Source organism: Dysidea avara, chromosome 6, assembly GCF_963678975.1.
Source record: "Dysidea avara chromosome 6, odDysAvar1.4, whole genome shotgun sequence".
NCBI classification, from domain to species: Eukaryota; Metazoa; Porifera; class Demospongiae; order Dictyoceratida; family Dysideidae; genus Dysidea; species Dysidea avara.
The window spans coordinates 17,809,140-17,823,417 of NC_089277.1; the positions used below are offsets into that span (position 1 = coordinate 17,809,140).

General features: G+C 38.6%; 1 protein-coding gene across 1 annotated transcript; it reads right to left on the bottom strand.

Moving 5' to 3' along the window:
- Positions 1-6,944: 6,944 nt before the first annotated feature.
- On the bottom strand, positions 6,945-13,366 carry LOC136258720 (uncharacterized). Its single transcript, XM_066052061.1, has 2 exons — positions 12,385-13,366; positions 6,945-10,406 (listed from the first exon to the last, which is right to left on the bottom strand). Exons 1-2 carry the CDS (start codon positions 13,210-13,212, stop codon positions 7,443-7,445), a joined length of 3,792 nt encoding a protein of 1,263 aa, XP_065908133.1. The 5' UTR covers positions 13,213-13,366; the 3' UTR covers positions 6,945-7,442.
- Between the last annotated feature and the right edge of the window lie 912 nt (positions 13,367-14,278).

The following is a 14,278-nucleotide window of genomic DNA, read 5'->3' on the forward strand; positions in this document are numbered from 1 at the left end:
CTAAGTAAACCGTGGTTATTTTGAAGCCTTCTAGGCAATGACTTCATTCTGCCATAGGCAATATCAAAATTTTCAGGTAAGATAGAATTAGCTTCCAAGGCCACGTGACAAAATAACGCCCTTCCTTGTAACAAACAGTACTATTAAATTGTTCTAGAGCCTTGTCATCATCCTTCACATCAAATGATTCAGTAATCCCTATCTGGTCCAGAGTCCAAAGGTCACTCAAACCATGGTCATCTGTAACAGTAGCAATTGCACATGAAGACACTATCTGTTTATCATGTTCAGTATGATCGTGATACCTTCCTGTAATTATATAACCCAGCCTAGAAGACAACAACAACAATCCTGAAGGTAACACCACTCTATCCTTTCCTACTATATCCCAGAAATAGTCGGACCCAATTAAAAGGTCTATTGTAAATGTATTTCCCCTCTCTGGGATACTGTCAGCCAACCTTTCAGGAGCAATGGTATGAAGGAAGTCCAGATCACTCCGTAACAATGGCCCACGCTGAATTGCTCCAGTTATCTGAGGAAGTACATTAGCATTCAAAACAATAGGTGGATTATCCTTAGCAAGAATAGTAAAACAGACCATGCACACGTGTATTCAAATTTTGAGGCCTTGTCCCACCAAAGGTTGACACTAATAATGATTCATTTCGTAATGATGGCAATTTCAATTTTCTAGCAAGCTGTTCTGTCATAAACGTTCGTTGGCTGGCACTATCCAACAGTAAGTATGCTGAAGCCTTACAGCCATCACTACCACAAATAGTTACCCTAGCTGTCTGCAACAATACCCTTTCACTAGTTGTTAGTAATGTATGGGACAGGCTCACATTATTACTTGTTGACACCAGAGAGTCACCTTCTGTTTCACTAGTAGCAGGGCTAGTTGACAAATTAGTAAACGACTGATTAGTCTCTAAACCAAAGCTCTCTGTTATCTGATTATCACTGTCGTAAGAGACCTTAAACCGTTTAGGACATATACTGCGGTGGTGATGGCCAATCCTTTTACAATGATAACAAGATCTTGACTGTGCACTAGGGCACTGCTTGTAAGTGTGACCTGCCCTCAAGCATATAAAACATCTTCCCTCACTCACCAACTGACTCTTTCTATTATTAACTGTAACATACCTGTCACAGCTGTCACTAAAATGACTTCCCCTACAAAACACACATGGTCTTGATGGCTCACCCTTTTGATAGTTGTTTCTCACACCCTTTGAATGACCCTGTTTACTGTTTACAACTAGGGCTTCAGCTGACAAGTTGCCCTCTACAGGTGATACTGGTACAGGTTTAAAACTACCAAAATTTCTATGACCTTTAAAATTGGGTGGTTTAGACATAGCTTCATAGCGTTGAGCATTGGAATGAATAGACACATATTTCTTTAAAGATTTTCGCAAGGAAGCAACAGCCCAAACCTCATTTATTTCCTTAGATTCTTCAAGTTTCACTTGACATCCATGGGAAACTTTGACAATATCTGCTGTACAACACTCCGCTGGTGACCAACGTCTTCCCCTTGAGACTCGAGCTGTCGAATTATTTTCTCTATGGCTTCATGAGTGTTCTTGACTTCATTAAATCGATTTGAAGCAGTCACCAGGTGCTGCAGCTGAGAATATAGAGCTTCCACCTCGGCTTCCACAATATGTTCCCTTTTACCAAACCTTTCCTTTAACAATTCTATAACAACAGGATAATTATCATTTAATACTGATATCCCATAAATAACTGAAGCCGCTGCCCCTCTGACTGAACCCTTTAAATGACTAAACTTAGTGACATTAGAAATGGCTGTTTGTTGATGAACAGATGTACTAAATACCAGGGGCGGATCTAGGATTTATAAAAGGGGGGGGGCTAACTCAAGGTACTAATCTCTTGGGTAGAGGTAGTGAAGCATGCTGGAACTAGGGGGTCTGGGGGCATGCCCCCCAAGGAAAATTTTGAAAAATAGATGCTAAAACACTGCAATTTGGAGACATTTCCACATAAAATTCATAATATTTTCTGCCTGTAGATATTTTATATACTGCCTTTAGATTATAGGTTTGGCTCTCTGAAGCATTTTGCTAATGGAAACGTTTGGGTAGGTACAGACAACCAAGTACATGATGCACCCCTCTCACAATTGCACAACACTGAATAGGTGCATGTTAGAATAATAATGTTGAAAGTGGAAAATTTTGAAATTTGAACAATACAAGATTGAATCTGAGAGCATTTTCAATGGAAATTGTGAACCTGAATTAAGTATTGTCATACATATTAACTACACAAGTAGATGAGTGAAGCCCTTTAAACAGACCAATTCATTTCATTGCATGTATAGGTGCAGGCAGATTTGGAAAAATTCCATAACAGAACCAACTACATGTTTCCAGTGAATGTTCTATTAGAGTAGTTAGCTGACTGCTCTATTAGAGTATCTCGATCTTGTAAACCTCCAATGCTGATTCGGGTCCTTGTTGCATAAATTTTAGCATAAATCCACTGATAATACCTTGGAAAGACGTTTATAAGGTGGTTTTATGAGTATTTGTATTATTAGTGATCATATAATTATGCTAAGACAAAATTTCATTATAATACTCAGCATATTGATCAAGTAAAGCCTAAATATGAAGGGGGGGGGCTTCAGCCCCCAAAGCCCCCCCCCTGGATCCGCCCCTGAATACATCCCAGAATTCTTGCCAGCGTAAAACGTTACCATCAAAAGTCGGTAGAGTGAGTTTTGGCAGCTTCATCGGTAGATTAGGTGGCTGTTGTTCCTCAACCAAAGGTTCCTTCGGTAAAGGTCGCCGTTCTGCCCTTTCTTGCAGTCTCAATACTTTCTTCAGGCGAGCCTGCAGGCGAGCACTCGTCTCTCTTGAATCAAGCAGCAATTCAACAAACCCGTCATCACCTTCCGCTGCCCAGAGGTATTCTTTCTCCTCTGCTTCGACCGCTGCTTTGGAGTCACCCTTGAGTTCCTTTAGTAGCGCTTTCCACTCGTCATTACATCTCTCCAACAAAGCCGTATTCGTGTCCATTCGATGAACCAAGTCTTCTATCTCCGTTTCCTCCTTCTCCAGGTCCCTGTCGTTGATAGGCGTCATGAAAATGACTCTCGCGTTCTTTATGTAGCCTTGTAAGTGAGCCCTAGGCGGCCCCAAGAACTTGCGAATCGGTCCTGACATCGTTACCCTGCTCACTGCGCCACTTTCTGTCTCGTAGGTTCGCCTTATTTGCTTGCTTTACGGGTGACTGCGAGGGGTCCGTCACGGGCTGGAATCCCGTACAAGTCATTGGAATCCCTCGGAATCTAGCACAAAATCTGGAATCTTGCCTTGGAATCTGGAATCTTTTGGTTGATTAAAGTCCGTGAATTTCCGAATAATTCCGGATATTCTAATAGCGTGCAACTCGTGGTATGCAGCTCGAGATGCAGCTATAAGCTTGTTGGCCTGTTATAACTTGCCTTGAGCTGTTAATTTCACTTCGCTTTAAACTTACTGTGTCTATATAGGTGTTTAAGAGCTTTTATGGATTCAACAGAGCACGAGTGTAGAATCGAACTGCTGAATAGTCGAGCCTCGAGTTTTGCCGAGTCTGTAGTTGTGTCTCCGATTAACAGCGAACCACAAGGCGAATCCAGAGCCTATCCCAGGTACAGCGAAGTCTACAATGAGTAGCTAATGAAGTTTAGGTGCGAGTTGAACACGAAGTTGAGCAGCATTGTCTGAGCTCGCCGGCATTCGAGGAGAGCGTCCGAGGCACTGATCGTCTATCCAAGAGAGTAGCTCGAGGTAGCTGTTACTTTTCCACGCATTGCTGTAGGGCTAGCGTGTCATTAATTTTGTTTGAGTACAGGATTTTAATTTTGTTATTTGGATTTCAGTAATTTAAATATTTCTTGGAATCCGGAATCTTGCCTGAAATTTCGTGGGATTCGGAATCTCGTACAGGATTTTAAAGTTGTGGCGGACCCCTCGGGTGACTGAGTATTTTCATTTAAAAAGTTGAATTTATATACAACAAGCTCTATATAGTGCACCACATATTACATCATTAGCTCATTATATGACAGCCCTGGTCACTAAAATTACAGTTATATTTTAATATTCTGTCACTGTAATCTGGGGTTTCTGTCAAAACCATGGAAACTCACCTACTGTTATCAACAGTGCATTGCTTATTCTAACAAAAAGTATTGAAATCCCATCCAAAAACAGCTTATAGCTGTAAAAAAAGTGCGCATCCAAGAGTTAACTGCGACAAAAAGTAATGATATCATAATGCGGCCATGTGCGAGGTGTGCAAGTTGTAAAATTAATATTAGCTAATCAGATAATACAATGTTATTGTTAAAGTGTTAATGAGAACTATGTGATGCTGCTAGTTTTTAAGTGTGTGAGCATCTTCATAAATGCTACACAAATTTAATTCTCAATAAAGCAATGTGTATAGATTCTCTGATAGCAATAAATAGTTTGAGTTTGGCCGCCTTTCCTGTATACGGCAATGCTACGAACAAAGGAAAGGTGGCCAAACTCAAGCTATTTATTGCTATCAGAGAATCTATACACATTGCTTTATTGAGAATTAAATTTGTGTGGCATTTATGAAGATGCTCACACACTTAAAAACTAGCAGCATCACATAGTTCTCATTAACACTTTAACAATAACATTGTATTATCTGATTAGCTAATATTAATTTTACAACTTGCACACCTCGCACATGGCCGCATTATGATATCATTACTTTTTGTCGCAGTTAACTCTGCTTTACTTGGACGCGCACTTTTTCTTACAGCTATAAGCTGTTTTTGGATGGGATGTATATATACCAACAGCATGCATGCATGCACAGATTTCACACAATCACCTTCGCTGCATATTTCTCTCGATTGTTCGCAGTTAACAACGAGGCTCTATAGCTATGATGCAGCTTGTTGTCATCCAGAACTAGAACAGTGCTTGTGCTCCATGGCAGACTTACCTGCAGGTATATATATAGCTATAAAGGCTGTCACAGCATTTATGATCGTTCGTAGATATCGCTTCTTCCTTCCTTTTCCGCCAGTTTCTAGTGACGCCACAATTGTACCTTTGCTACAGTAGCTAGCTACAGTGCTACACGCATTTGGCAACTACAAAATCACATGTTGCTTGCTGGCAAAAGGAGTACAGGATAACACCCCCCCGGGGTTGAGAGTCAACTGGGTGCATTCCACAAGCACTCATCATCTTTAGTACAACTACCTCACAGTGAATTGGTTAAGTCTACTTTATAGATGACTGCAAGCTACTCTGACATAGGGAACTTTGTAGAAAAACATATAGGAATTGAAGAGCTGCATTTGTAGCAATTGTGAGGTAAGAAGATGTGGCTAATTCATGATTCGCTATTAATTTGCTATCTATATCATTGCATGGCAGTGGAATCCACCATCAACATCACCTAGCTACATAAAGCTGTCAAAGGAAGTGACAAAAAGTAGTTACTGATGCTTTCAAAACTTGGACTGCTGATGATGTCTTGCATGTGGTAGTACTGTAAATGCAAGAAATCACATAGTAAGTTCTGCTATAGTTCTTGGAAATGAGTATTTTGTGGTCTATTGAAGTTTGGCAGTGGAGAAACTTGTGATCATGGCTGGATCTTGTGAAAGCTATGAATGACACTGTATCGGGAATAGTATACATTAATTCAAGGTTTGCCACAGAAAAAAATTGCCATAGCAATATTTTATTGTAACAAAATTTTTACAGATGCTACCTATAAGAACTATTGATGAAACAGATTATGAGAAGAAAGCTGCACTCAACAGACAGAAGCAAAAGAGCCAATCTATATTAATTTTAAGTGATGTAACATCTCTCAGAAAAAAAGAATCCTGAAGGTGTCAAGAACTTCAATTTGTGAACTGAAAATTATAGTTGCTGTACAAATGATGTGCTTTTTTACTTATTAATGAAATACGTATTGTGGGTAGTAAATACAACACAGGAGCGAGACATTGCTAGCTATATTACTAGTGCAGTATAAAGCAGATGCACAATATAGAAAATGTTGATTTCAGCTACAGGATTTTTTACATCCTGTATGCATTTCACAGTGTTAAAATGTACATTTCTTCACTGCCTCATTTCCAGCACCATTCTAGATGCAGTAAATCTTTCTCTATCCTCTGTATGAAACTTTACTGAAATCTACTAATTTTCTACTTATGAAATGTGGTTGAAATGACAAATTTCATGCACATTTTATACTCATTACCTACAAGCTGACATGGAACTCTTCGCCCAGTGGAAACTCTGAACAGAATAATGCAAAGAATTATGAGCATAATTACCTCAGCCCTAAATGGAATGTGTTGAACGTTCCCTTCTAGTCTTGTTACATTTTATGTGAATTGACTATTATGTGTACTTAGATGTTTGCTGGCATTTTCAAGGGATTTTGATATTCTTTCTTCAAGTATGTTTTCTTCAATTTCATCAAAAAACTTCAGAGCTAGTCTGACCTTAGGTTCACAACAAGAGCATAACCACATAACACTACCTGGTGAACCAGAAAGAACTTTATACAAACTTTTAGACAGGCCAGCGCAATCTCTGTATTTCCAATTATAGCACCATTCACATTGACTAACTTACCACATTTGGCACAAACATCATCCTTCTGCTTGTTTGAAGGTACGGTGTCAACAGTCGACTCACTAGTGGCTATCTTTGTGTGTGCGTGTGTGTGTGTGTGAGTGATTGTCTGGCATGGCGGATGACTTCACCAACAGGTAGCTCGGGTGACACAAGTACTAGTAACATATAGTGACACAATTGACACATGTAAATCACAAGAAATGCGGATCCTGGATACAAATGACATGTGCACATGGATGAGTGTATATATATATAAAATATTAGACAAAGTACTCATAAACATATACATGCATAACAGTATTATAACTTTCACTTATAGTAATTTACACAAATTGCACAATTCTTTACACATAAACAAGTAAAGCTTAAGTCACATATACTTGCTGTAATTTTATATCATCTAGGCTTCCTGTATCATGTTTCTTTAATGTCATATTTCCAAGCTTTGTAAATGGAAATTTTACTCCTCTGCCATTAGCGATCGTGCGTTGCATAAGCTTGTATCTACAATGATGACATAATTTCTGTATTTTGCGAACATATCTTTCCCCTTGATGTATTTTATCACGACATTGTCCACATGTATTGTCTAATAGGTCAGCATTAATCAGATTGTGCCCATAGTGATTGTCAGTGTAATACAAGTCTCCTTGTTCTTTAAATCCTCCTGAATTTTGGAATCTATAAAATAAAAATCTGCAAGCTGAAAGTCTGTTCCATGTTATTGGAGTTTGGTGAACTTTTAACTTTCTTCTAATACAATCATTTCTAAACTGTGTCATGATGTAGTTGTAATCTGTATACCAGCCTAGTATTTTTTGTAGAATCAACACTCTTGTTGAGGTCTACAATAATCCTCATTTCATGCAAGGTATATTCTTGAGGAAAACATTTCATATAACCTCTATGTTGGTCGTCTATATTTATAAAATCTTTTACATCATAACATTGACTTTGTGTCCTATTGCTCCAATCAGGGTGGTGTAAGTAGTCATTCAAAGCTACCATGGCTAATGCAAAATCAAGACGATTATATTGATATTTAGGTTTATCCGGTGGAGGAATCCAGTGCAAGCTGTCAATTTCCCACCTAGTTGTATTAGTTTTATCGCTCCACATATTCATACAACCATCGTTAGTTTCACAATTCTGAAAAAAATTATACCAATTATTAGGTAGTTCTCCCTTACAAGGATATGGTCCTCGAGTATTCAGGAAGTGTGATTTAAATATAAACATAGACTTTGCATTTTTGATATACCCATCACAGGTTATGCTATAAATGTCATCACTGGAGTCATACCAGACTGAAACAGTAGGAAAACGCATAAAATCAAAGAACCTTGTACATGCTAGAATCTGAAATTTATAAAAAATTTCACCAGGTTCCACAAACCTCACAAAATGATGCTCACAGAGAAGAGCATAACACACACAGCATAATTTGTATTTGTGTAAATGATCGCTTCCCAATTTGTCATCACTCGGTTTATCACACTCACCCATCATTTCCATCAGGTGGAAAGTGGCCCATTCTCTGATGACAGTTAAAGTGTTCTTACCCCAGTAGCCACGTAACATTGCAAGAAGAAATTGCAAATGATCTACGTCGTTCCATGATGATGGATCACCAGTTTTGATGAGATCCAGTTGCTCATCGTACAACTTTAACAACCTAAGCTCCAAGATGAATGGAACAAGTTCGTGCAATCTATGTTTTCTGATTTCTGATATACAATTTCTATCCAATTCTTCAATTGTTGTTTGTGATAGCAATTTTTTTATAACAGATTTCATTGAAATGTCAATTGGATGCATATCAGAATTCACTACTACATGGTGATACATTGATAATTGTAACAAAGACAGTGGTATTCTTCCACCTCTATCTATTGTAGTTTCAATGAAGATTTCAATGAGGTTTTGGTTGCAGTCATTTACAAACACTGTTGGATCATGTGCACTCTCTAGACTAAGCTTTGCACATGCAAAGGCTTGTATAGCAGTATGTCTTTTGTATTTTTCAACTTCTTGAGTTGCTTGATTTGCAGACTTGGATTTAATATGCTGTAAGTACATGTAGTTCCGCAGTCCAATTACTAAACTTGTTTTACAAAGTTCTTCAACATAAACTCTTCGTTGATAAAACCCAATGAGACACTGTGGTAACAAGTGTGACATCTTGTAAATAGGACCATACCTGTTGTTGCCTCCACAACAACTTAGAAAGGCAATGACAGTAGGCTTTAGTTTAGTAGTAAGAGCTACCAGTAGTTCTTCTGTGTCAAATGGACCACAACTGAACACACTGGAGTGTCCAAGAATCACTACTACATCAGCAGAACTTGCCGCAGCACTGGTATCTGGTATCTGTACTTTCTGCACAGTTGTGAAGTCACTTGAAAGTTCTGATTCTTCCTTGAGAGTAACTCTAGACAGTTCAGCTTGAAGTTCTTCCGCATACTCTTCAAGAAGCTGAGGTGGCTTGGCAGAAAGTTCTTTATAATAATGCTCAGGAAGTTGTTGTAACTTGGTAGAAAGTTTCTCCTGACATTCTTTAGTAAGTTGATCCAGCTTGGTATAAAGTTCTTTTTGACACTTCTCAGAAAGTTGTTGTAGTTTGACAGAAAGTTTCAGAACAGAAAGTTGATGTGGCTTAGCAGATATTTCCTTTTCCAAAAGTTGTTTAAGTTCCATCTGATATTCCTCAAAAAGTTGACAAAGCTTGACACAAAATTCTTTCTGACACTCTTCAGAAAATTGACCTAGCTTGGCAGAGATTTCCTTTTGATACCCATCAGAAAATTGATGTAGCGCAGAAAGTTTCTTTTCAGATAGTTGTAGCTTAGAAAGTTTCTGCTGATTCTCTTCAGAGAGTTGGCGTAGCTTTACAGAAAATTTTGTCTGATATTCTTCTGAAATTTGAGACAGTTTTGCAGGTAGTTCCTCCTCAAACTCTTCAGAGTGACTGAATTCAGAAAATGATTGTGGCATTAATTTCACAAGATCACTAAATGGTCTAATGTCCACCATGTCAGTCATGTTAGAAACTGGATGATGCACCTTTGAACACTGAGCATAGTGTTGATAAGCTGCTGAAATTGAAATGTTCCTTACAACAGTTTGGTCTAGAGTGTGTGGACACATCTGTATCATGTAGTCACTTTCCAGAAACTTTTTAATGTTCTCTGCTTCTTTTATCAAAGAATCATCCAACATGTACACAGTGACTATATCACCCTGGGGATCCTCTTTTGCAAGTTGCTCAAACTCTTCACAATTCCTACGTAGGTTGAAGTACTGGTGGGTAACGATACAAGCTTTAACAGGGTCTTTTCTGTCAATTTTGCGCACTGCCCGGCCCAAAAAGTGAACAAATTTTACCTGTGATACTGGATTGACTTTACGTATTACTCCCAATACACTGACAAAATTGTGATCAAAACCCTCCAAAAGCCTACGAACAACAACAAGTGTTCGAATCTTTTTATCTATAAAGTCTTGATAGACTCTTTTAGGAGCATCAAAGACAAACACTTTACACTTGCCATCAGGATAGTCTTTTTCATCTTTATGGTACTTATTATATATACCACAAAATCTATCTGCCTCTATTATATTTGGTGCAAGGACCATTCCTTGATGCTTCACCTCCTTTTTAGTTTGATGCCTTGCATGTCTCTCCTCATTATCATGTTCATCAAGGTATCTTTCCATTTTATCAGCAATGAGCTATGTATACAAATAAGTCTACATTCACGTGTGTGCACATAACAAAGGGTGCAGCCTTTAAAAGCCTGGGTGAAAAAGTTGTAAAATCAAAGATGGTGGTTAAGAAATGGCAGCAATAATGTTAATGCCAATCAATTTTACAAAGGAAGTTGTCTATACCTGCAGATATACTAGTGAACATTTAATCCCTACTTCAGTTTACAGCATACCCATGATTGGATTAAGGATTAAATTTCTGCTAGTATATATCTACAGTTTTACCTTGTTTCCCCACTTTTTTTATAATCCTTAATCAAACTTAAAATCCTTTGTTTACTTAATGTGTAATATTATTATGACTAGTGAACCCACATATACCACATCAAAAGAAAGGATGGCGCTAGAGATAATGTTTTCATCTGAATGCATGCCCCAGCTATCAATTACTGACTAGAAAGTAAAGTGGCTATTACACTTCACTTTCAACCATTACACAGTGCTATACAAACGAAGAACAGTAGGAGAAGTTCCTCTGCCAGTCACCATGAAAAATATGGACGATTCCCATTTACAAATGTAGGAAAGCCATTGCACCACTGGAAATCGACACCTTGGGCTGTCAGCCAAAGAAATGTGACACAAAGGAGGACAAAGGTAAGTCTATGATACATGCCATACTGTGGTATGACAAAAGCACGTCTTGGGATGAAGCAACATCGAACAGCGACCGTATAGCCTAGCCGTTATCAAGTTATGCTTGCTTGAAGGCATCAGACAGTTAGTTAGTAAAATTCCATTGAATAAATTAATTTTGTTACAATCTATTGGAAGCATTTATAGGGTCGTACTGAAGCATAGGGGAATCCAGGCTTTTGGAAAGGAGGTGTGTGGTCGGTAATGTGCAACGGTGGTTGATAGATAATACATACTTTACATGGTCTCAGTCTAGCATGCAGAGCGTTAAAACAAATTGTCTACAAAAATGGGCCCACACTTAGGTTATAGCTGAGAGACAGCCAGATCAGATGGAAGTTTTTAGGACCTTCCTTTACTAAGTTAGAAGTTAAGGTACCAGGTATGGTTGATAATTGGTTGCTTATGCTATACATGCAGTACTACCATAGCTAGATGATAGACCACAACTAATTTATAGCTGGTGACAACTGGGAATTCATAGCCATAGGACCTTCAGTCCTTCAACAAGTTGGGAATAGAGGATATGCGTGATATATTATTCGAAAGAAAAATGATCAATTACAGTAGTGCGGCGGCACTTTCCAAAAAAAGTTGACGGTGAACGACTATCGAAATTTTGTGAAAATCCCATACAAAAGTATGGGTAGCTAATGCGGCTCAGACTATAACTCACCACTAATGCTACAGGCAGGCTTTCTCTCACCAGGTACACTACCTCCTAGATACAAGAAATCACCTCTCTGTAAGAAACGCTGATAACTTCGCTAGGACTATAACTCACCACTAACGCTACGGGCAGCCTTTCGCTTGCCAGTTATACTATCTCCTGGGTAGAAGAAGTCACCGCTCTGTAAGAATCGCTGATACTGCCACGCTATGAATCAATTCGCACTTCATTCACCGTAAAAGATCACGTGCTTATTAGAATGTTTTCGGTATGCATATATCCTCTATTAAGAGGACAAAATTTGGTTAATAATTACTATAGGCAGAAACTTTTGAGGTATGAAATTTTCATCAAAAAGTATTTTGACATCTTTTTATTCATGAAAATCCAGAAAACAAGACGTTCGCATGCTGCCTCCAAAACTGATAAAATGAAACCACAAGCCTACTTTTTCATGAAGGTGCTACTGCTAGCAAAATACACAACAAATCATCCCCTGCATGGCCACCATAGCTAGCTACAGTAATCAATCAACAAACCAATTAATTATTCATTCATTCAATTCAATGCAATCAATTCCCCCGAATAGTGTGACAGGCACATAATTATGTGGCATAAGCCATTTGATGTACTTACCTTATAAATATCTGACAAATTTTTCTTATCATAAGTATGAGGGACTTCATCAAATTGAATGTCTCTAATTATTCCACCTTCAACAGCTTTTTGACGTTCAAGAGAATAACACGGCTTCATATTTGCAAAAATTGGTTCCTTCTTATTGTCATGTGGTGTGGATGTTAAGAAAAGACACCGCCGGCGCTTGCGACTGAGGTGATGTTCTTGAAAATGATTAACAAAGCTTCTCCATCTTCCCTTTGGGTAACGATGAGCCTCATCTACTATCACTAAATCGTACTTGTCTGCATCAATTTCATTAACTGTAACATTTGAACTCCCACCAACTTTGTGAATATTGGCGATTACGACATGTGCCGATTTTAAAGTTCCGGCGTCACGTAGTTGAGTGGATCTTGAAATCATTGTTATTGATGGTAGAAAATCGTCTTCGTCTTCTTTTTTTATGATTCCACGATCCAGCAAGAAGGTTTTGTAATGATCGTGAACTTGTTGTGAGACAATGGCGTCGGGTGTTATTACCAAAACGCGAGAAGCACACAGAACGTAACTGGCCAGCACCGCCACACCAGTTTTACCACATCCAGAAGGTAATACTACTAGTGCTGTATTGGAGGCGATGGATTTAAAATATTTCTGTAATGCTAACGCAGCTTCGACTTGGTGAGGCCAAACTGGTTCAGCCTCGGGCTCAGCATCGGCATGTGATGGGGCGGCATGCTTCACAGTGTCACGTTGAAGGGAGTCCAAAATTATCTGGCTTTTACTTTGGAATGGCGTTTTTGCTTCTTCGCTGGACTGCTTTTTACCAGCCTGCATGGACATTGCTATGATCAATGGTCCAGGCAGCACAAATGACGGTAGCTTGCTACTTCCGACTGTTGCGAAGGTTCTTATAGCTATAGTAGCTACGTAGCTGCGGCTAGAATATCTTGGCTGACCCAGAACTTCAAAGACTAAAGAAGGTCTTCATTTAGAGACCTTCGTGAAATTAACTTACTACGTAGCTAGCAGCACCGTTTATACGTGCATTGCACGCTGCACACTGACAACTGCATGCACGTACTGGCGCGGCCGCCCCTTCAATTCCAATAATATAATTTAAAAAACTTAACAACCAATAAAAAATCAGTGGCGTATCTACAGCAGGGCTTTTTATTATTATTATTTAAATTTTATCACAGCAAGATATACGTACAAATACGTACATTGCTGATATACAAAAGAACCTGACTCTAACCAAGAGTGTAGGTTAATGTAAAAAGTTGCCAGCTAGCTATGAGACACACAAAGTACAATAAACAAAACATCAGTCAAATTGTTAAATAACGCCGTAACAGTGATGTGGTAGAATATAACACAGTCTATTGAAATGTCCGAATTAAAGATGTTGGCAAGTTGACCTTCTCTAAATGAAATGATAAATCCTTTGGTATGGATCCTAACGCCCCAATAATTATAGGAATGGTGGATACTTTTCTACATTTCCACACTCTGACAACTTCAATTTTTAAATCCACATATTTTATTTGCTTTTCAACAACCTTTTGAGAAAGTCTGGAATCCCCAGGAATAGCAAATTATTATTATTATTATTATTACTAGGACCGCGTCACATACAACCAAGTAGATACACCAACGTTGCAACCTACCCATTGGGCAAGTATAAACAGTGCCATAGGAAACACTCAGAGCAGTGTGTGTGTACCTGTGGAAATGATACATATGCATACGTACACAGGCAAGGGAGTTTAACTGGCATCAGAAAACCACAATACTAAAACACAACCTACACAAAAAACCAAGTTAAGTTAGCTATATTGAAAGTAACTATATATTGTAGGTGTGACGTGTCTCTGAAGATGACTCAGCAGTGAAGTGAGGCTATGCA